The sequence below is a fragment of the Eulemur rufifrons genome, chromosome 23 (assembly GCF_041146395.1).
Source record: "Eulemur rufifrons isolate Redbay chromosome 23, OSU_ERuf_1, whole genome shotgun sequence".
NCBI lineage: Eukaryota > Metazoa > Chordata > Mammalia > Primates > Lemuridae > Eulemur > Eulemur rufifrons.
Window position 1 is genome coordinate 14,754,939 of NC_091005.1, and position 23,555 is coordinate 14,778,493.

The 23,555-nt window shown below is 41.3% G+C and overlaps 2 protein-coding genes across 4 annotated transcripts; one reads left to right on the plus strand and one right to left on the minus strand.

Moving 5' to 3' along the window:
• The first annotated feature begins 152 nt into the window (after window positions 1-152).
• TXNL4B (thioredoxin like 4B) lies at window positions 153-9,289 on the plus strand. 2 transcript variants are annotated; one of them, XR_011236620.1, is made up of 5 exons: window positions 153-415; window positions 4,185-4,316; window positions 5,671-5,822; window positions 7,284-7,702; window positions 8,408-9,289. XR_011236620.1 is itself a non-coding variant. In XM_069497953.1 (4 exons), the coding sequence occupies exons 2-4, from the start codon at window positions 4,185-4,187 to the stop codon at window positions 7,447-7,449; spliced, it is 450 nt and encodes a 149-aa protein (XP_069354054.1). In that variant the 5' UTR covers window positions 153-415; the 3' UTR covers window positions 7,450-7,850. The 2 variants fall into 2 exon arrangements, 1 of the variants encoding a protein (XP_069354054.1); XM_069497953.1 differs by lacking the exon at window positions 8,408-9,289 and having other exon boundaries at window positions 7,284-7,850.
• A 1,587-nt stretch (window positions 9,290-10,876) lies between these two features.
• Window positions 10,877-14,055, minus strand: LOC138373954 (haptoglobin). Of its 2 annotated transcripts, XM_069456630.1 has the most exons (5): window positions 13,866-14,055; window positions 13,373-13,566; window positions 13,318-13,336; window positions 12,712-12,825; window positions 10,877-11,767 (listed from the first exon to the last, which is right to left on the minus strand). In XM_069456630.1, the coding sequence occupies exons 1-5, from the start codon at window positions 14,038-14,040 to the stop codon at window positions 10,989-10,991; spliced, it is 1,281 nt and encodes a 426-aa protein (XP_069312731.1). In that variant the 5' UTR covers window positions 14,041-14,055; the 3' UTR covers window positions 10,877-10,988. The 2 variants fall into 2 exon arrangements, with proteins under 2 accessions (XP_069312731.1, XP_069312733.1); XM_069456632.1 differs by lacking the exon at window positions 13,318-13,336 and having other exon boundaries at window positions 12,712-12,786; window positions 13,465-13,566.
• Between the last annotated feature and the right edge of the window lie 9,500 nt (window positions 14,056-23,555).

Genomic DNA, 23,555 nt, shown 5'->3' on the forward strand with positions numbered 1-23,555 from the left:
CGAGTCTCCTTGCGACCAATCACGCTTAGCCTGAGAGGTGAGACCCCGCCTCTAGTCGGAGGGTGGGGAGAGGGAAGGGGGAAAAAATCGGCCATATTTAATGAGGGCGGAAGTGACGTTTGGTTTCCGGTCTGCGCGGGCTCTGACTAGAATCTGCTTTGCTCGTTGGGCTGTTGAGCGGGGGTGTCTGGGAGTTCGTTTTCTGCGCTTGTACCTTTTCCTCTTCCGTGTCCTTCCCGCTAAATTGTCCAACAAGGATTGCTAGGCAACAGTTCCTGGGTTACTTTGGATTAGGGTCGCTGCCCGGCTTGGAGCCGAAGAAAGGAGCCTCCAGCGTCCTGGCTCTTCCGAGAACTGGTGCTCGGGTGCCTGCAGCCCTGACGTGGAAGCGGCGAAGGTGACTTGGACGAGCAAAGTAAGTATCGTCGTACCTGACAGTTGTGGGCCAGGAGTAGCGCAACTGTAGGCAACCTTTAAAATACATATATCGGAAAAATAGAGACGCACGCCCCGATGCAAATAAAATTCAGCCACTGCTCACATGCAGAGATAACCACAGTTGATGTTCTGGGATATTTATTTCCAGTTATTTTTCTATCTAAATATGTACATATGCGCTATGGTTTGGGTCTGTGCAAAAGTGATCACTTTTTTTGAGTGGTTCTATAATAGTGCGTTGCACTAGGACGGTACCTGCATTTATTTCACCAATCCCCTATTGATGGCCATTTAGGTTGTTTCCAGTTTTTCACCATTATAAATGGAATGAGTATCATCTCTTCATAAATCTGTGTCCACTTGTCTATTCACCAAGAATTAAGTTTCAGCAATGGAATTGTTGGTCAAAGAGTATATCAGCTTTCTTTCCAAAAAGGTTTTATCTCTCTATGTTCCAGCCGGGGCTATCTATACCTGCCCCTATAGTCATACTCTTGCCATTATTGTGTACTATCTTGTTTAATTTTTGCCAATTTAATGGATTTTTTAACATCTTTTAATTTGCTTACTATAAAGCTTTTGAAATTTATTCGCTGTCCATTTGTACCTCTTCTTTTGGGAATTCTCTTGGTGTCCTTTGCTGTGGGCGTTTTCTTAGGTGTGGTCTCAGTTTCCCTCCCTCCTTTAAACATTTGTCCAGTCCCACCCCTGGCCTGTTTGTCGACATGTTGCCCTCCCCTTACTTCTTCCTTTTTATCAGTAATGTAGAGGAGTTGCTGTTGGTTTGAATTCTAGTGGCGGGACAGATCCGTTTTCTCTCTGAGTTTCCCTTTCACTGACAATAATTTGTTCTGCTAATGTTTGATGAAGTCCCTGGTGGCAGTCGGCATCCCCGTTTAAAGTATGACTCATTGCTGGAACAATTTCATTTCCTTTTTTTTGTTTGTTTTTGTTTTTGGCATCCTAGTTTCATTTCTATATGAATTTTTATTAATTCATGTGTGTGTGTGTGTGTGTGTGTGTGTATATATATTTTTTTTTTTTTTTTTTTTTTTTTGAGACAGAGTCTCACTCTGTTGCCTGGGCTAGAGTGCCGTGGCATGAGCCTAGCTCACAGCAACCTCAACTCCTGGGCTTAAACGATCCTACTGCCTCAGCCTCCTGAGTAGCTGGGACTACAGGCATGCGCCACCATGCCCGGCTAATTTTTTTTTTCTATATATATATTTTAGTTAGCCAGATAATTTCTTTCTATTTTTAATAGAGACAGGGTCTCACTCTTGCTCTGGCTGGTCTCAAACTCCTGAGCTCAAACAATCCACCCGCCTCGGCCACGCAAAGTGCTAGGATTACAGGCGTGAGCCACCGCGCCCAGCCTATTTTTTTTTTTTTTTAAGATATAGAGTCTTGCTGTGTTGCCCAGGCTGGTTTCAAACTCCTGGCTTCAAGCAGTACTCCCACCTCAGCCTGCCAAGTCGCTGGGATTACAGGCATGAGCCACCACACCTGGCTCTTAATTCGTATCTTAAAATGTGACTTGTGACAAAAAAAAAATATAAAAAAATGAAACCCTGCCTTTTTGTTGCATTAGCCAACTTTGGAACTGAATTCAAAATATCAAGCATCCCAATGGTGTCTCTCATGGATGGCCTCAAAAAACTAGCTCCTTGGTCAAAGAGTTTCTCAGAAATGAAATTTTTTCCAATAATGAAAATACGAGTTCTTTGTAGCAGAAAGAACGCTGGGACTAGAAATTTGGTGGCCTGTATTCTAGTCCTTGTTCTTGTAGCTAGAAGTGTAACTATAAGCAAACTGGTTTATAAAATGAAGAGGTTGGATTAGGCCCCTCCTACTTTAGTATTTTATGATTTGTTTATTTAATTTTGGTTTTACACACATTCTTTTTTTTTTTTTTTAACCATGTTATATTATGCCTTTATTAAATACTAATTACTTTGGGATGCTAATAGATAACATTAACTCAGCAGGTGCAATAGATGATCATGAAAGAGGGAATTATTTTTTTTTTTTTTCAATTTAATTTTACAGAATCAAAGAGTCTAACAGTATATCTTGTTAGATACAGTATGTCCTCATAATGTATACATTATTTCTTGTACAATGATATGAAATAATATGGGAAATATTCATGATAAATTATTAAGTGAACAGTGCAAGTTAAAAACAATAGTTTCATTTTTTTTTCCCCACCCCCCCTTTCCCGAGTCAGCACCTTCAAGTGTAACCACTCCCCAACCGGTGCGCAATGCACTCATTGTGTAGGCATACCCCCATCCCCTCCCCCACCCCCCACCTCAGTCTGATGTCCAATTGGTGTCATTCCCAGATTTGTATTTAGGTGATGATCAGGGAAACCAATTTTCTGGTGAGTACATGTGATGCTTGTTTTTCCATTCTTGGGATACTTCACTTAATATAATGGGTTCCAACTCTCTCCAGGAGAACCATAGAGATGTCGTATCTTCATCATTCCTTATAGCTGAGTAATATTCCATGGTATACATATACCACAGTTTACTAATCCAATCATGTATTGATGGGCATTTGGGTTGTTTCCACATCTTTGCTATTGTGAATTGTGCTGCTATAAACATTTGGGTACACGTGCCTTTGTTACAGAATGACCTTTTTTCCTTTGGGTATATGCCCAGTAATGGGATTGCTGGGTCAAATGGCAGGTCTACTTGAATCTGTTTAAGATACCTCCATAATGCTTTCCACAGGGTTACACACATTCTTAATTGATCTGTTTGCCATGTGGTGAGGTGTACCTAGTCAGGTATGCACTAAGAATCCTTAAGCCAAGATTGATGATAATATAAATGTCTATCAATAAAGGACTGTTTAAAAAGTATGGTACATGCGTGAAATGGTATGCTGCTACGTCAAAGAATATGGCAGTTTTCTGTATAGAGTATGGAAAGATCTTCACGTGTTAGATTTAAAAAATGCAAGTGCAGAAGAGTGGATAAAGTATGTGTGCTGAACATCTGCCATTTGCCCCTTAAGAGCCACTCTTCATCCTCTTCTAGACTGCTCTGGGACAGGAGGTGTGCCTGCTTTAGCAGCTCCCCTGCGCTTTGGTTCCAGCTGGAGTCAGCCAGTGGGGGCACAGGCAGAGGTGGGAGAAGGGAAGCTGTGTGCCGTATCAGCAGGCTGGCCTGTGCAGCAGCCTCTCCACTCACCTCTCCTTGCCACACGATTCTTCTAACTGCTTCTTCAGGCCTCGGGGTGGGAATAGCTTCCCGCTGTTACTAGCCCCAAAGTACTGCACTTTACCTTATTTCTTTTCTATGCTACCCTTAATTAAGCTGTCTTGAAATTACCAAATTTGAGAGTCTTGTGGTTTTCTTGCTGGAAGACTGATACGATAGTTATCTTTTGGGGTAAAAAAGGGGGAAAAAATATAGAAACATATATTTGTATTTCCCTGCCAATGCGTAACAAAACTCTGGAATATAAATAGAAAGCAATGAAAGCTGTTACCTGGTGTGTGGGGGGAAATGGGGCAGTGGGAACTGGGACCGAGGAGCAGGGACAGGGAGAGGGAAACTTTGCACAGTGCCTTTCTATATTGTTTGTTTCAAAACCATGTGAATATATAACCTACTCTGAAAATTAATTTTTTTATAATTAGGGCTCATGCACTTAATCTAAATTGTCTTTAAACATTGCCGCTTTATTTCAGGATTGACAGTGAGGATTAACATCTGAATTTTTTCCAGATGAGCTTCCTATTGCCCAAGCTGACCAGCAAAAAGGAAGTAGACCAGGTGATAAAAAGTACTGCAGAGAAAGTGTTGGTTCTCAGGTTTGGGAGAGATGAAGATTCTGTCTGTCTGCAGCTAGATGATATTGTAAGTGAATTTTTTAAATAAATGGTTTTTACTAAAAATCTTTATATTCCCACTTCGTCATCTGCAAAGTGCATGGAGTGGAGCAGGCAGGGCTGGGTGGAAAGCCGGTCAGTCACTGACACACTTTCCTTAAGAGCTGATTGTGTGCCTGCGCTGCGCTGAACCCCCAAATCTCCGATTGTGCTGACCCAGGTGTCCTTCCCACTTAACAGCTGTCAGTGCTCAGTGTCATCAGCAAGGCAGTGGAAGAGCAGGAAACATGATTAACAGGCATCTATGAACATTATCTTTTTCGATGCCCACAACAGTGGAATAAGAGCAGCCCCACTTCCCAGCAGGGGAAATAAACACCAGGGAGGACACATAACTTCCCACGGGCACAGATCCACTCAATTGCAGAGCTGGGATTTGAACTCAGTTTTCTGTAGCTGCCAACACTCTTCCCTAGTTGTCTCCAGAATGTCCTGATGATAATCTCTGATCTCACAGCACACCTTCACACTCCGATTAGTAAGAAGGAGGAGTATGGGACAGGGGAGGTGTATTCTTGTCTGTATTCATCATGGAGAAAGACTTAACCTAGGACTAAGACCTCTTCCCACCATTTCTGGTGCTGCCATCCACTGTCGAAATCGAGTGTAAGAGTCCTCATTTCTGTGGTTAACAATGAGTGTGTCTTGTGTTAACCTGAGGAAAAAAGGACCAGAGGAGTATACCCTCAGCTGTAGGGAGGAGGAAATATCACAGAGGTCAATAGTATAGACTCGGAAGCCACACTGCCAAAGTTCAAATCCCAGCCCTACTACCTAGTAGCTGTGTGACCTGGGGCAGATTACCTCCCTGTGCCTCAGTTTCCTTCTCTATAAAATGGGGACTCTACTAGCACCTACCTCATAGGAATGTTGTAAGGATTAAATGACTCAACAAATGTTAAGCCCTTAAGACAGCGCATAGTAAGTGTCATGTAAGTGTTTGTTACTAACTATTATAGTTACCATTTCTGGGAGGATTAGGAGGAAAGAGATTTTAGGGAATTTCAGTATCTGCATTACATATTTCTAAGTTATTTTGTTTTAAGTGAGGATAGATTACTTTTATGAAAACAATCAAAGAAAAAAATTAAAGGAAGGAATACATTGACACAGTTTTACCCAAGGTCTTCTCATAACCCTGTCAGCAGCGATTCAGACTCAGGATGATAAGGTTACACTGTATCTAATGTGGAACCCAAACAGCCTAGATTCTTGGCCCAGAAACTTTTTCAAACAAAATACTCTGTTGTAGTAAAAGGTTTCATAGAAGAAACAATAGCTAGCTCTCATATTGTAATCTATGTCTCTCTTGTCATTTGCAGCTTTCTAAGACCTCTTCTGACCTAAGTAAAATGGCTGCTATATACCTGGTAGATGTGGACCGAACTCCCGTTTATACACAGTATTTTGACATCAGTTATATTCCATCTACTGTCTTTTTCTTCAATGGGCAGCATATGAAAGTGGATTATGGGTAAGTTAGGATGATTTACCTGTGACAATCCTGAATGCTTCCTTTAAGCAGTTTCAGTATCTTACCTATTCCCATGTGATGTTGGCTCTGTGAGTCTTACATTGGTATTGTTTCCTTAGATGATAGACTTTATAATTTTTTTATGCCAAACTTTGGTACAAAATGAAAGGGTTTCAGGTATGATTGACAAATTTTAATTTCCAACTTAAGTATGAAGGAATCATACAGTTTGTGAAGCATTAACCATCCTTAAGTCTACAAAATATAGAACAGTTAAGTTAGCTAAATAAAGAACTTAAAAAGTTTCCCAGGAATTTCATGTAAAACAAAATATATAATTGTTCTTAGATGTTTGGGCCTGGCAGGTGGCATTTATAAAAGAAGCGTTCCTTCCAGCAAGCTAGGATATGCTTCTCTCTTGCCAAGTTTCCTGTCTTCTACCACTCTGAGAATTTGAAATCATTCTTCAGTAAGACCTGTCAAGAATAAGTGACAAGACATCTTCTTTAATGCCTTCTCCTTCATCCAGTTACTGTCCCAATACTTACTATTCATTATTGAATGTATCCATCATTCTTATCATTTCTTACTGTGGCTGAGGTGTCCACTTGTCTAGATCTGTGTACCTTCTTTGTCATCTGTTTGAAAGTATGTTCCATATTACCTGTTTTAAAGTGTTTTAAAGCTATTTATTCTCCTGGAACACAGTTGATGTAAGTATTAATTTGGTACAACCTTTTTAGAGGGCAGTTTATAACACAATGTATCAAACACTTAAAAGTGTTTAAACTTTTTAACCCAGTAATTACATGTCCAGAAATTTAATATGATGTACATGCATGTTTAATGGCTTCAAAAGAAATATATGTTAGTTGGAAAAAAGCACATTCCTAAATAGTTTGTATGATATAATTTCCAATATCATGAAAAAAGAAATACATGTGTACACATGTACACATGCACATGCATAAGATTGGAAGGATATATACCAAAAGTGACCTCTGACCTCACTGGTGATTTTATGTTTTTCCAAAAAGTTTCTATAATAAACATATCTGATGTTTGAAATATTTTAATACCTACCACTCAAAAATATAAGTGACTAGAACTTGGAGACCATGACTTGTAAATGGGCTTTGCACTAGCCAAAAACAACAATAAAGAAACAGTGCCCACTCTAACACTTGCTAATGATTTGAGAAGTGATTAAAGCAGATGTTCAAGTAGAATCTTTTCACATGACAGGTTGTTATGCTAGGGGCCCACAGCACTGGTTTTATAGTCATATACCAAGTGGAGGGAGGAAATCAATGGAAAAATCAATGTCAGGCTTCATGTCTAAAGTCTCTTTGACAAGAAGAAAAGTAAGAAAGCTCCTGTTCATTTTGTTTATCCTGCAAGTCTTCAGAAAGTAATTATTAAAAGTTCTGAGCACAGTTGTTTCTCTTCTATGCTGTCTAGATCTCCAGATCACACTAAGTTTGTGGGAAGTTTCAAAACCAAACAAGACTTCATAGATTTGATTGAAGTAATCTATCGAGGGGCAATGAGAGGAAAACTTATTGTCCAAAGTCCTATTGATCCCAAGAATATTCCCAAATATGACCTTCTCTATCAAGACATTTAGCGCATTGTCTGCTGTCAAAGACGAAGAGAAAGGCACATCTTGAAGCAGTACCTGAATCCCAGCCGTGCTGTTTCCTGGAGTCCTTCAGGAACGTGTTCAGTGTCCCAGCGGAGAAGAGGTTTGACGCGCATGGTGTAAAATACCAGCCCCTGAGGAGAAAACCACAGTGGTAACCTGCTCATCTGAGATGCCTAAATGTCTGCTCCCTGCAAACCTCAGAGCAGTCAAGTTGGAGGTGTTCAGTTTCCCCAGGGTGATTTGTTTTTTTTACCTTCTCTTTATAGCGTGCTTTCTTTATACTTTAAGATAATACAGAATCCTCCCAAACGTTGGCTAGTATAATTTGATTTAATCATGTTTATTTGATGCACAAGTAAAATCAAGAGTCAGTTCCCATCGGAGCAAAAATACACATTTTCGCCGGGCGCGGTGGCTCACGCCTGTAATCCTAGCACTCTGGGAGGCCGAGGTGGGTGGATCGCTCAAGGTCAGGAGTTCGAGACCAGCCTGAGCAAGAGCGAGACCCCATCTCTACTAAAAATAGAAAGACATTATCTGGCCAACTAAAATTTATATAGAAAAAATTAGCCGGGCATGGTGGCGCATGCCTGTAGTCCCAGCTACTCGGGAGGCTGAGGCAGTAGGATTGCTTAAGCCCAGGAGTTTGAGGTTGCTGTGAGCTAGGCTGACGCCACGGCACTCACTCTAGCCAGGGCAACAAAGCGACACTCTGTCTCAAAAAAAAAAAAAAAGCAAAAAAAAAAAAAATACACATTTTCTACCCTAGATGTGTGCACATTCGCACACACAACATCTCCAGTCCCTATTACCTCAGTTTCCCTTAGAATAATTAATTCTCTACTGAATAGAGAATAGCTCTTCTTGCCTGTTTGTTTTATTTTGGAGCCTTACAGGCTCTGACTTTTAAAACACTGTCCTATTTGGCTCATTTAACTAGCTTTTATGTTGTTAAATTGCCAAAGAAGTGAGAACTTCAACCTACACCATCCAGCACCCAACTGGAGTGAAACAAAGAATTAACTACTCTTGGTAAGTAGGAACAGATCTCTCCCAGAGGTTGCCGCCCCTTCCTGAGGCAGAAAATTATATTTCAAGGGCTCAAAACTAAAAGAGATGTCAGAATTATTAGAAAGAAATGTCACCTTTATGGGATTTGCCTGCTTTGTTAACGTCGTGAGGAATTGTTGCTCTTCCATGGTCACCTAGCACAACCTTGGGCAAGTTACTGCTTTTCTGAAAACTTCATGGCAGCTATTGGCATTGACTTTCTAGGATGGGAGAGTGGGTGCACAGCTGGAGGGCAGCGGGCCAGTCGGCTTGTCACCTGCTTGGCAGCCACTGACCTCCTTGCTGACAGAAGCCCAGTTCTGTTCAGGGCAGCAGCATCACTGCAAGTCCAACCCCCTTTGCCAAGTGCTTCCTTTCCAAGTCTCTCCTGCAGGAGGGGTGACCGTGAGACTTGGTTCTGGCTAACGCAGCATAGAGGGAAGGCTTCTGGGCACCTTTTGTGTCCTCCGCTGATAAAAAAAAGAGAGCCACTCCAGGAATAAAACAAAACAAAACCCTGTCACCACAACCTGTCTTCTCCTCACCTCCACTTCCTGCTATTGATTTAATCACGATGCATGGAGCTACAGCAGCCATCTTAGGACCATGAGACAACCAGCATCAGGATGAAAAATCAATATGCTGAGAAGAATGGTAAAAAGAGCCTGATCCCTGATGATGTTATTGAGCTACTAAGTGAACTCTAGACCTGCCTCCTTCCTACTTCTGTGAAAGAATAAAATATCTTCATTGCCTAAGTCACTGTTACTTGAGTTTTCCGTCCCTCAGTCCAAATAACACAGTATTTGATGTGTGGTAAGTGCACAGATGGAAAAACTCAGAACTTGCATGCGTAAAATTCTCGTATCTTCTTTCTCCTTGAGGGCTTTAGAGACTCTTTCTCTGAAGTCCTGATTTGTATTTTTGATCCTATCTTAATTGCTTCCCATTCCGCAAGTACTCATTGAGTACATGCTGTATGTCCCATCCTACGCTAGGTGCTACATAAATACAAATGACTCCTGTACCGGGGAACAGGTCCTCAGAGGAGGCAGTGCCCGTGTGTTCAAGGAGAGCAGGAGGTATGCGTGCAGAAAGGGGAAGGGCATTTCAGCAGAGGGCCCCTGCGGAAGAAGGCCCAGGGCCTGGAGACGGCAGGGGTGTTCAGAGAGCGGTGCAGAGTCCAGTGTTGCTGAAACCCCGAAGTTGAGGCCAGGCTGGCAGGAGGTGCTGCCGGGGCAGAGATCAATGATAAGAAAATGCCAGAGTTTTTCTGTTATTATTTTCCTCCTGAGCAGTGACCAGAAACCACTTAATAGAATCAGTAATTCTAAGTGTTTGGCCTTTATTTTCCAGTTTCTGGCTATTATCTCTTTCATAGGTTCTAGAATGTAGCTCCATATCTTCATTGGCCCACTGGCTCTAACCTGTTGAAATTTATCAACGGATCTGGAGGGTGTATGTGAGAGAACTGCACATGGAAGGCCGGACCCTGATAAGAGACATTGCCGTGGGTGGCATTTTGCACCAAGAGAAGGAGAGGCCGTATGTTTGGCATGAGAAGGAGGTGTGTTGGTGAAGGCTTATAGCAAGAAAGAGCTCCGTTAGATGAGCTTTGCGTTTACAAGGCCCTCAACAGCAAGACCCCTGTCTTTGGAAGGTCAGACTCAGATGGCTTGCGTTTGATTCCCGGTGAAGAGTAGGTTTCTTCCAAGCAGGAAAAGCAGCTCCTACGGAGGAAAAGACTCTGACCTCCTAACTCTCTGTGGAGTCCCAGAATGTAATTGCTGGTAGGGACTTTAGAGATTGTGTGGTTTAAGCCCCTCAAGGAAGAGATCGGGAACTGATGGCCAGGAAGCTTAAAGAACTTAGCAAATTTATGGGCCAAGCTGTGATTTGGACCTAGCAAGTCCAGAGCTCCTGCCTTTATGGCATCTTATGTTGTTTTCTGGAGTGCTGGTAGTTTGGAACACAATAAAAGTACTGTCTGTGTCAAAACACTTTTTTCCATCCCATTTTGAGCTAGCATCTTCCTCACCAGGCCTGCACCCTTTCTCCTCATTCACTTTGAAGAGCTGATAGGATGCAGTGAAAAGAGCTCAGTTGTGTTCAAACAGCCCTAGGTTCAAGGTTCAGCATCACTATTTAATAGCTGTGTAAGCAAATCACTAACTCCTCTCAGTCTGTGTGGCACTGAGTGAGCATGACTCCCCAAGGAGGAACAGTTTGTGGCACCCTAGGGATTTCCAGTTGGCTTGGGGTGTTTTCTGCCATCCTTCCTGTAGACTCTACCACCTGGCTGCTCTTGGACCATAAATGAGAGAATAAAAAAGGCCTCGGACCAAACACAGGACAGAAATCAGTCAAAAGAAAACTCTTTATTGATTGACTCAGCAAGGCAGGGCTGGCCCCCATCAACTTCAGCCCGAGTCTTAGCCCATCCTCTCCCGTCCACTTCTCCCAGCCTTGAGTTAGTTGTTGGCTACGGTTGTCCGAACCCAGTCCAGAATGGAAGGCACCTTCACGTACACGCCGTACTCGGCCACAGCACAGCTCTTATCAAAGCTCAGGATGCCAGCCGCATACCAAGTGTCCTGCTCCAGGTCGTGAACAGCAAAGGCACTGCCAGCGTCGCCATAGCAGGTGTCTTCCTGGTACTTGGTCATGCCCGCACAGAAGGTGTGCTCGTTCAGTATGGGCTGCACCCCTACAGGACTCTTGTGTGTCTTCTTTTCGGGCACTGTGCTGCCTTCATAGTGCATCACACACTTGGTTCGGTCAGCCACGGGCAGCATGACATACTTCAGAAACTCAGAAAACTGGAAGTTGGCGTTTCGGCCCCAGCCAGACACGTAACCCACACGCCCCTCTTCCGCATAGTCCTTGGAAGGCAGGCAGATGGGCATCACTCTCTCATTAACAGGCACCTTCTGTTTGAGTTTGATGAGTCCGATATCTACCTGGGAGTAGTTAGGGTGGAAAACCACCTTCTCAATCTCCACAGGCTGATTTTTCCCCACATAGAGTCGTAAAGTAGGGGCAATGTCTTTTGCTTTGGCATCTTCCGTATGATTCAAGAAGAGATTTTTAGCCGTGGTCAGCAGCCACTGTTCATTGATCAATGTGGCGCCTGTGGTGAGATTATGGCGAGAAACCATCTTAGCTTGCCAGGGGAAGCTGCCTTTGGCATCCAGAAATCCACCCAGGATCTGCTGCACCTGATCCACTGGATTCTTGGGCTTTCCGCATACTGTCAAAGAGAGCAAGAAACTCGTGAGCAGAGCTGTGAGAGAGTCTCCCGATCTTGGAAGGAGGGATGGGAAGCATGGGCCATTGCTGCTGTCTAAGCGATCATTACCCTCAAAAGATTTAAATGCTTTGCCCTCACCACCTGCTCATCTCATTTCCAATGTTTACAGTTTAAAACAATTCGGGGTTTTTTGTTTGTTTTTTTGCATCACGAAGCAGAGTTCTATTTCCTGCCTTTCTAACTCACAAAAGAAAGAAGTAATGCTGAGAGTTTTGAGCCCTGGCTGATGAACTGTATTATATTTAAACAATTTATCACAACAAAGGAATGTCCAGCATTCCCTGAAATTCATTGAAAGGGCTGGGAGCTGTGAGAATTCATTCTTTCTGAGTAAAGGGGGTCTGTAGCAGCACTGGCCGGAACTCAGATTGCACAGATGTAATTAATACAAGGTAGGTTGGCAGTTCCACACCACCGAGAGCAGCAGAAGCTGGGCAAGACCCTCTTATTCCAAGGAGGGAAAAGAGAGAGCAACAGCTCTTTCCAGTAACAAGAAACAGCAGTCCCAGCCCATCTCCAGCTTCCGGTCACACTTCCGTGGATTAAGATTTTATGTCCTCCCTCCACTTGTTCTTCTTGGAGCTTGCTTTACCTTTGACCCAGGGCTCTGTGGGCGGGCTGGCTGTCTGCATGCATGGGGTCACCTGATCTGGGGGCAGTGTGGACAGTGGATTCAGCCAATGCCTTGCAGGCCCAAATGAGCAAGACCCTTAGTGAGCTCTGTCAAGAGTCATCACCTAACTGCTTGATCTCTGCCTGACCAGTTGGAGCTCCCTGATCCCTCGTCTTGGCTCTTGTGGGCTGAGAGGAAGCCACACAGGCGGGCTGTGCCTCTGCGACCTTCCCCTAGACACTGGCCTGTGCCCTGAACCCGCGGCTCCCACCTGCTTCACATTCAGGAAGCTTCTCTCCAACAGCTTTGTTCGTCCACTGCTTCTCACGGTTTAAGGTGTACACTCCTGAAACAAGGAAAGAAATGAGCCAAAAGAGAAACCGAACTGCACATAGCACAGAGTGAGAAGGTATTTAAAGGGAAGAATTAAAAAGATAACGGGGAAGAAGAGGAAGCGGGGGGAGCACAGTGCTGGAAGCCAGGCACTGGGCGCCAGTTCAGCCCAGCAGAACAGACTTGGCTGTGGCGGTCACGGCCAGGCAGTGCAGGTAGGGCTCAGGGTTCAAATCCTGACTCCTCCACTTACAGGCTGCCTGAGCCTGGGCAACATACTCAACCTGTCTGTGCCTCAGGCTCCTCCTCAGCGAAATGAGAATAAGGATATCTCTCCAGAGGGTGCTGGAAAGACTAAGTGAGCAAATAAATATAAAGCACTTAGGATAGTGCCAGGACCGTAGAAGTCTCTAGATGAGGGCTACCTATTGTCATCTTCATTTGTTCTTTTACCACAGCTCCTAAGGAGGCTGCACGGCATCGCCTCCCCTTAACAGAAGGAAAAACTTGGGGCTGAGAAAAGCAAGTGTGCCGGAAGGACTACAGCTACTGGTCACAAAACCCTCATTAGAATCGAAATCTGGCTCCAAGGAGAACACGTGAACTTCCTGGCCAGCCACGCCAATCCCATCCACCATGGAAACGTCTGGGCGGGGGTGTGTGTAGAGCACAGTGACACTGTAGGTCTTACCGTCCCCCTCAGTGCGCAGCTGGTAGAACTGCTTGCACTGATAGCGAACCGAGTGCTCCACGTAGCCGTTGGCAATCTCGGGGGGTTTTGGGCAGCCATCGTCTGCAAAGAAAAAGAAGCCGGAAGCGGAGGTTAATATTCAGCAATTGCTGCCCGAGACCCATGAAAAGCCAGCTGAGAGGAAGCTGCTCTGCACATCAACCTCCTTCCACCGCAAATGGAAGCCAAGGACAAGGCAGTCTCCTCTCATTCGGGCAGGATCCCCAGTGTTCTTCGCGGTACTGAAAGCCCCGAGATGAGGATGAGAAGGGGAAACAGGCTCATGGCAAACAGTGCAGGTCTAATAGGGTCAAAGTAGGACGCTGGGGATGCACAGTTCCTGCCCAAACCCCAAGACCCACCTGTCATGTCTGTGGCATCATTGTTCAAGTCCACTGCGAAAAGCTGTCCCCAGAGCAGGAGGGCAACAACAGCTCCCAGGGCACTGCAGAGAGAATGCAGGAAGGAGTGCAAAGCTGGTCTCCCTGCTTTGCAGCGTGCACACGCGCGCACACGCACACACACGTGCACACGCATCTCCCATTAAGAAGCCAGAAAAGAAAGTACGTGTGTGGAAGGGTTAGAACCAAGAAACTGCCCCACCCACCCACAAACACACTTAGCAGCTTCTGAGCACACCCAGCTCCCACACACTCCATGATGCTGGGAATTCTACATAAGCTTCAGAGAAGGATCGCCAAGACAGGAAGGCCCATATATGGGTGGGCCTCAATTTCTGGCTGGATTCAGGAAACATTAAACTGGCAATAATATATGAGCTCTCCAACAAAGAGAAACCTCCTTCAGGCAGCCCTCAGGTACTGGGCTACAAAGATACTGCTGATGTAGATAACTCGGAGATAAGGAACATAGGGCTTATGCTATTCTCTCTACTTTTTGAAATTTTCCATAATAAAAGGTTTTTAAAATAGATAATTTTAAAACATTTATGAAAATTTGCCTTTAGGGAATGGTATATCAAATCCCAAAATGCCAAAAGATCACCTGGAAGAGAAGTAGCTTCCCGAAAGCCGGAGGGCGGCCATGGGCATCGGAGCACAGGCCCCGCTCACCCCTTAACCATCTCACTGACAGAGAGCGACCAGTCAGGATTGCCTGGTCGTATTAATTTCTAGTCTTATTATTTCGACATTTCAAAATGCCTTTTTACTTTTGATAAGCTCTAAGTGCCTTAATTGTGTCATACAAAGGTTTCTCTTGCTCTTTCTTATTATACATTTTTAAAAAGGAAAAAATCTGCTAATGAATATATTCAAGATGCCAGGAGCTGCTGGTGTCCCCTGTAAAGATCAAAACTTCATAACCTCGAGGAAGAGGACGCTCCTTAGAGTAAATCACGTCTCCTGGGGAAGACAGCACTGTCTTTTATGGATACAGAAAAGAAGATTTAATGCACTAAACCCTTTTCTTCATATAATTTAGCCCAGCTGCCCTGATTCTTTGTTATATTTCTGCATCTCTACCAATGAACACAAAGAAGGAGGAAATAAAGAAGCAGAGAGAGGGGAGGAGGGAAAGCTGTGGACCCACCTCATCTTGGTCTGTCTCGCTTTGGGAAGAGCAGTGCTGTGCTGCTCCTTTTATGCCTCCAGGATCTCACCTCGCCCCCTTCTCGATGTGGTAATCCCTGTGTCTACAAAACTTTGGCCTTGCTAAGGTCACTGGCATATTCCAGTAACAAAACCACAAACAACACCCCTGTGAAGAGCTGAGCTCTTGCTTCACACTTGGTTTTCCCATGTTGTTCTTTTACAACCCCCAGAGAAACCTGGCAACTTCATGACACCATGTACCTGCCAAAGTCCTTCCCGAAATCAGCAACTGGGCTGGGCAGGGCAGGGCAGGGGGGTGAGAAGGAACTGTCAGTCTTTCTCTGTATTTTGGAGGATTTTCATGCTGAAAAAGGCTTTACTTAGAGTTATTTCAAATCCCTTGTAGACACTCCTGCAACCTAGTTTAGATGGGGTCTAAAGAAAGCACTTCCTTTTCACAATAATTTTCTCCACCCTGTGTGTGGACATCTCCCTATTGCTTAAAAGCTCTCCAACCTGAAATCAGTAAAATGTGTTTATTGTGTTTTCTCTGCTTGCTTTTGCAAGAAATCACACAGAGTAGTTAAAGCTGTGGTGTAAACTGACACAGACCATTCTCAATGGCAGAGGTTCCCATGGTGTTATGGTACGGTGATTAGTCCAAAGAGGCAGAAAAAAATCAATGTTTGGGTCAAATGTTTGTGCCTGTGTGTATCTGAGGTACTATTCAAATGAAAATTCATCGCAACTCAATGAAAGATTGTTTTATTCATTAAAAAAAGATTAGTAGTTCTTAGAGTGTACAAAGGAATCACTTTGGGATAGTCATAGTGGCACTGATATAATAGCAAAATAACTGGAAACAACACAAATGCCCCTCAGTTTGTGGACATTTAGGAGGATGGGTAATGTATGGTATATTCATGTGGTGGAATATTATACATCCATGAAAATGAATAAATTATGCAAGAACATGGATAATCTTATAGACATTATTTTGAAAGAAAACCTCAAGTTTCAGAAGATTACATTCAGTATTACACCTTTCTTACAGAGTTCAAAACCAGGTAAAACTTGGCAATGGATTCTTAGATAAGACACCAAAATCACAAGCAATAAAATTAAAAAATAGATAAATTGGGCTTCATTGAAATGAACTTTTGTGCATCAAAAGGCAAATATCAAAGTGAAAAGACAACCTACAGAATGGGAGAAAATATTTGCAAATCATATATCTGATGAGGTTTAATATCCAGAGTATATAAAGAACTCCTACAGCAACAAAAACACAAATAACCCAACTAAAACATGGGCAAAGGATTTGAATAGACATTTCTCCAAAAAAGATATGTAAATGGCCAAGAAGCACATGAAAAGAGGTTCAACGCCATTGGAAAATGTCAACAGGGAAATGCACATCAAAACAATGAGACATCACTTCACACCTACTAGGATGGCCATAAATTTTAAAAAAAAAAAATATATATATATATATACACACAAAACAAGGTTGACAAGATGTGGAAAAAATTAGAATTCTGGTACATTACTGTTGAGAATGTAAAATGGTGCACTCCTGTGGAAAACAGTTTGATGGTTCCTCAAAAAGCTAAGCATAGACCTGCCATATGACCAGCAATTCTAGGTATATACCCAAAAGAGACTTGTACACCAAGGTTCATAGTTGCATTTTTCACAGTAGCCAAAAGGTGGAAACAATCGAAGCATCCCTCAACAGATGAATGGATAAAATGTGGTAACTACATACAGTGGAATATTATTCACCTATAAAAAGTGCTGAAGTTGATACATGCTACAATGTGAATAAGCCTTGAACACATACTAAGCAAAGAAGCCAGACACAAAAGGACAACTATTATGAGTCCACTTATATAAAATATCTAGAATCAGCAAAGTCATAGAGACAGATATTAGATTATAGGCTACCAGGGGCTGGCAGAAGAGAAGAATGGGAAGTTATTGCTTAATGGGTACAGAGTTCCTGTTTGGGGTGATGAAAAAGTTTTGGAAACAGATAGTGGTGATGGTTGCACAACATTGCTAATGTGATTAATGCTGCGGAATTGTGCACTTAAGAATGGTTAAAATCAGAATTTTATGTTATATATTTTATCAGTAAAAAATTCAAGAAATAAGTTAAAAATTTCTTTTTATTGGGGGGGTGGAAGCAAAACTCAGCAATATGTTGTATAGGCATAGAGACCAATGAAACCAAAACTATATTTTTAGGTTTAATAGAATGGAAAACACAAAATATAAAATGTTACATCTCATGGGGAGGCAAGAGAAAGGCACAAAAGAAAAACACGTAAGTAAATGTAAATATTAATATAAATAAATTGTTATTAATGATCCCGCTTTTGGGCTGGGTGGTAGGTTCATGAATGCATTATTTTATTGTGCTTTAAGTTAAAAAAAAAGACATATATGCCCATACATATCTACCACACGTAAATATGACATATAACATTTGCTAAGTATCAAATAACATATTGAAAAATATGAAGGATGGAGGAATCTCACCTGAGGGACTTATTAAGGAGGTCCCTTTTCCATTGATTGGATTCAGTAGGTCTGAGCAGGGATCAGAGAATCTGCATTTTCCGTGTCCATAACTTCTCCCCATCCCCGTACACACACTGCAGCAGACTGCAGCCCTTCCAGCCATAAGGGGGAGCCTGTTTCTTCAGCCCTTGAATCTGGGTTTGGCTCTGTGACTACATCGCAAGAATAGCGAACATAACACAAGGATAGACATGAAGCGTGCTTGTGAATTGGGACTTGTCTGCTTTTACTGCACCTGGAATCCAGGGACCCTGTAAATGAGCCCACGCTGGTCCTCCATTGCTGGAGGGTGAATGAAAGGTCCCAGGCATCCCAACTGACATCCAGCCCCAGTTTCCCAGAAGCCCTGCACAGATGCACGAGTGAGCCCCTGTGGAGATCGGCTGAGACTGGCCCCGACCAAAACAACCCTCAGCTAAGCCCAACCCAAATTGCCGGCCCACAGAATCATAAGGTAAATGAAAAGGTTGCTGTTTTAAGTCACTAAGCTTTGGGAAGGTTTGTTAGGTAGCAAGTGTTAACTGATAGAGCTAGTATGTGGCACAGATGGAAATGGAGCCACTCTGGCCGAGTCTGGGATGAAGGAGTTAGAATTCTGCTCCCTAGATCCCTAGGTCCCTGATATCTTTGGTTGCAGCTTCTCTTTACCAGCTCTTTGCCACCCAGAAGGAGCTACTTCCCTACATTTTCCAAAGGCCTTTCCTCAAGAAGAACACACACTGAAGACTATGGAGGATTCCATTGAAGCTGGAACACTCTCCTCCTACAGAATCCACATGTCCCTTCAATCCATCACTCCTCCTTACAGGAGTCATCAAAGCTCAGCCTCTAGGAGTCCTCTGTCTAGAGTCCTGCTGATGTCACAGCCCCAGCCTTCTTGTTTCTTCTTGGCCCAGTTGCTGCTACTTTTCCACAGACGGAAAAGATGGGCTTTATTTCTGTGACTCTGTGGATCCTCAGGGAAGCAGGGAGACCTCTGGTCCCATGAAATGGAGGCAGAGATTTTCTTTGGACTGCAGCTAGTGCCGCTCTAGGGTATCTAAAATGAAACGTTCCTCACCGCTGCTACAGAACAAGGTCCATGAAAATTTACATTCCTGCTCTGAGCGTAACCTGAACTCGATTACTCTCACCCCTTGTCTTGGGCAACAAGGAGGCATTGACAGCCTCCTCGCATCTGTCATTAACTTGACAATAAAGAGTATCGAGCCCAAAAGCCTCATGTCTTAATTGAATGGGACAAGATGGGTGGTGGCAGGTGAGACAACTCTGTACTCAGCCACAGGTACTGGGAATACATTTTGTAGGAAGAGAAAGCAGAAAAGCTTGAAAGAGTAATAGGCAGGGCAGCAGTTGAAAAAGGAGCTTGAAGGACAGAGTTTTGATTTTAGAAGGAAAATTTGATTTTTAAAAGTTCCTTCTGCCATTTTGAAAGTCTTGAGAGTTTGCAAGTTACAGAAAAATAAGAAAAAAGTTCTTCCATTGTTTTACCACCTCAAGATAAGTAACCACTAGTAACACATTAGTGTTTCTTCCTTCCTGGTTTTTCTCAGTACACACAGTAGTTCTAATCATCCTCTATACAGAATTTTTGTGGTCTGCCCTTTTCACCCAGTGTTGTAGGTATTTTCCATGTTGCAGCAAACTCTTTAGAGCATTTTAATGCCATATTATTCTCCCAATTTGAGGATGGGTCATATGTACTTTAACCCCTTATTGTTGGAAATTGAAGATAATTCTAATTTTCTGTCATAAATAGCATATATGCACACAGGGAAGTGAAGTGGAGAGTCCAGGCTCATTTTATTCCATATAGATATACAATTAATCCAGCATCATTTACTAAAAACACCAAATCTTACATGTTCAGCTCAATGAATCTTTACATATGTATAACACCTATGTAATCAACACTCAGATGAAGATGTAGAATATTCCAGCACCTCAGAAGACAACTTTGGGTTCCTTTCAGTCAACAACCACCCCCCAAAAAGTAACCATTGTCCTGACTTCTATCATGAGAGAATAGTTTTGCCTGTTCTTGAACTTCATATAAACAGAATCAAATAGTAGCCATTCTTTGGTTCTGCCTTCTTTTGCACATGATTATGTCTGTGAGAATCATCCATGTTATCACATTAGTGTATTTCTTTTTTATTGCTGAGAAGTATTCCATTGTATGAATAAACCACAATTCATTTATTCTCCTGTTGATGGATGTTTGAATTGATTCCAACTTGGAGCTATTATAAATCAAGCTGCTATGAACATTCTTGCCCATGTCTTTTGATGGATACATAGACCTATTTCTCTTGGATAAATACCTTATTGTGTGATAGGATAGGTTCATGTCTAGCTTTCATGGATCCTGCCAAACAGTTTCCGATATACACTCCTTTCAGCCATATAATCAAAGTTCCAGTTGCTCCACCTCCTTGCCAATACTTTGTAAGTTTAGCCATTCTGGTATATATGCAGTAAAATATAATCGTGGCTTTAATATGCATTTCCCCAATATTGAATGTTGTAGAGCACTTTTTATATTCATGTTGGTTCATTTAGATATGCTCTTTATGAAATATCTTTTTCTTGTCAATTTGTAGGGTTTTTGTTTTTTTAAAAATATTCCGGACAGTAGTCTTTTGTTGGATAAATGTATTGTAAATATGTTCTCCCATTCTATGGCTTGTCTTTTTACTCTCTTAATCATGTATTCTGATGTACAGAGTTAATTAATTTTAATGTCTTAATTTATCAGTTTTTAAAATTTTCTGGTAGTGCTTTCTATGTTCTGATTAAGAAATTTCTTCCTATAAGGTCATTGCAATATTCTCCTATATTTTACTCTAAAAGTTTATTATTTTACCTTTCAAATCTAGGTCTATGATCCATTTGGAATTAATTTTTGTGTATTATGTGAGATAAAAGTTCAAGTTCATTTTTTCCTTATAGATATGAAATTGATCCAATATTACTTGGTAAAGTGATCATCCTTTGCCCCTGAATTGCAGTAGTATCTTTGTTTTAAGTTACTGTATATGTGTTGATCTCTTTCTGGATTCTCTATTCTGTTCCATAAGTCCATTTGTCTAATCTTGAGCCAATGCCACACTGTCTTAGCAACTGGAACTTTGTAGTAAATCTTGCTATCTGGTATTATAAGTGTTCCAACTTTATTCATCTTCCTTAAGATTACATTGACTATTCTAGGTTCTTTATATTTCATATAAATTTTAGAATCAGCTTTCCAATTCTCACAAAATGCCCTGCTGAGATTTTGATTGGGATTATGTTGAATCTCAGATCAATTAGGGGACAGCTGGCATCTTAACAATATTGAATATTTCAGTCCATGAACATAGTACAACTCTTTATTTATTTAGGTTGTCTTCAATTTCAGTGCCTTGTACATATTAATATAGATCTCTTGCACCTCTTTCATTAGATTTATTTCTAAATATTTGTTTTTATGTTACTGTAAATGATATTTTTATTTAATGTGATAATTATATATTACTACTATAGAAAAGTACAAATGATTTTTCTATATTGACTTTATATCCAGAAACCTTGGTAAGTTCACTAATTGTTTGATTAGTATTCTAAATTTTTTAGCCATAATCATGTCATTTGAAAATAAAGGCTCTTTTTCCTCTTCTTTTCTAATCTTTGTACCTTTTATTTCTTTTTCTCACCTTATTGAACTAACTAGAATTTTTATTACAGTATGAATTGGAAGTGGGTAGTGGACATTCTTGTTTAATCCCCAAACTCAGAGAGGGAGAAAGCATTCAAAATTTTACTCTTAAGTATTATGTTAGCTGTAGGTTTTATATTTGGTTTTGTTTTGGTTGTTTTGGTTTTGGTTTTTTGGGGGGGATTTTTTTGTGGGTCTTTATTTGTTCATTTTTGTAGATATTCTTTATCAGATTAAGGAATTTCCTTTCTACTCCTATTGTATTGAATTTTGTTTTGTTTTGGTTTTTTACCAAAAAGAGATGTTGATTACTTTTTCTTTATACATTAAGATCATCTGTTTATCCTGTGAATGTGGTGAATTACATTGATTGATTTTTGACTTTAAACCAACCTTGCATTTCTGGAATAAACCTCAATTTCTCAAGATGTAGTATAATTTTTACATAATACTGGGTTTGATGTTTGCTGATTTTTTTTTCCATCTGAATTCCTAAGAAATATTGGCCTGTAATTTTCCTTTCTTGCCGGGCGAGATGGCTCAGTTCTGTAATCATAGCAGTTTGGGAGGCCAAGGCAGGAGGATTGCTTGAGGCCAGGAGTTCAAGACCAGCCCGAGGAAGAGTGAGACCCCATCTCTACAAAAAATAGAAAATTAGCTGGGCATGGTGGCCCACTGCATGTATTCCCAGCTGCTTGGGAGGCTGAGGCAGGAGGATAGCTTGAGCCCAGGAGTTTGAGGTTGCTGTGAGCTAGGCTGACACCACAGCACCCTAGCACGGGCAACAGAGCGAGACTGTTTCAAAAAAAACAAAAACAAACAAACAAACAAAAAACAAAGATCACTGATTACAGATCACCATAACAGATATAATAATAACGAAAAAGTTTGAAATATTATGAGAATTACCAAAATGTGACCCAGAGATATGAAGTGAGCATGTGCTTTTGGAAAAATGGCACCGATAGACTTCCTTGACACAGGGTTGCCACAAACCTTCAATTTGTAAAAGACACAATATCTGCAAAGCACAATAAAGCAAAGCTCAATAAAACATGGTGTGCCTGCATTATATTTTTAGCAATCATTTAAAAATATTTTCTAATTAGCATTTGGTGTCTTGTTTGTTCTGTAATTTATTTACAGAAGGATGTTGCTTAATGTCCAATGCTTGGAGATTTTTAAATTATTCTTCCATTATTGATTTCTAGGTTAATTCCCTAGTGGTCAAAGAACATACTCCATATGATTTCAGGCCTTTGAAATGTACTGAGACTTGCCTTATGGCCCGGCGTGTGGCCTGTTTGGGCGAGTAGTCCATGTGCGCTTGAGAAGTCAGCAGCTCTTGAGTGTTATGTTCTGTATGTGTCAGTTAGGTCAGGTTTATTAATTGTTTTGTCCATGTCTTCCACATCGTTACTGACTTTTTTCTGCTTTTTGTTTTAGTTACTAAGAGAAGGATTGTGAGTATTTCTATTTTTTTAAGTTCTGTTATTAGACACATCCAAATTTAGTTTTGTTATGTTTTTCTGTTAAATTGATCAATTATAATGTTGAAATGTCCTTATTTATCTCTAATAATTCTTTTTGCCATGAAGTCTCTTGAGACACGCCACCTTTCTCTCGGTTAGTGTTTGTGTGGTGTATCATTTTCTGTCTATTTAGGTATGTAATTGACACTTGATTTTTCACTCATTCCGACAACCTTTGCCTTTGAATTGGAATGTTTATATTTAGTGTAATTACCAATAGAGTTGGTCTTAAGGCTACTGTTGTACTATTTCTTTTATATTTAATCCACAAGTTCTTTTTTATTTCTCCTTTCCTGCCCTTATTGTATTGCTCAGTTTTTTAAAAATATTTATTCTCTATTAGCTTTTTTGGTTATGTATTCTTTTTTTTTTCTAGTGGTTACTATCATGATTTTAAAATATGCATCCTTGACTTATCACAATCTACTTCAAATTAATGCCTTTACCACTTTTCAGATAATAGAAGAACTTTGCAATAATTTAATTCTCTTTACCTTTTCCCATCCTTTATGCTATTACAGTCACACATTTTACATCTACATATTAAAACTTCCATAAACACTTTTTTCAAAACACTTTCTAGCAGGTGGGTATGAGATAACTGGAAGTGCAAGTCAATTAAAGCCAAGGAGACCAATTCAGTATTGTGGAAATTAAAAGGAAAGGATGAATTCAAGAGAAAAA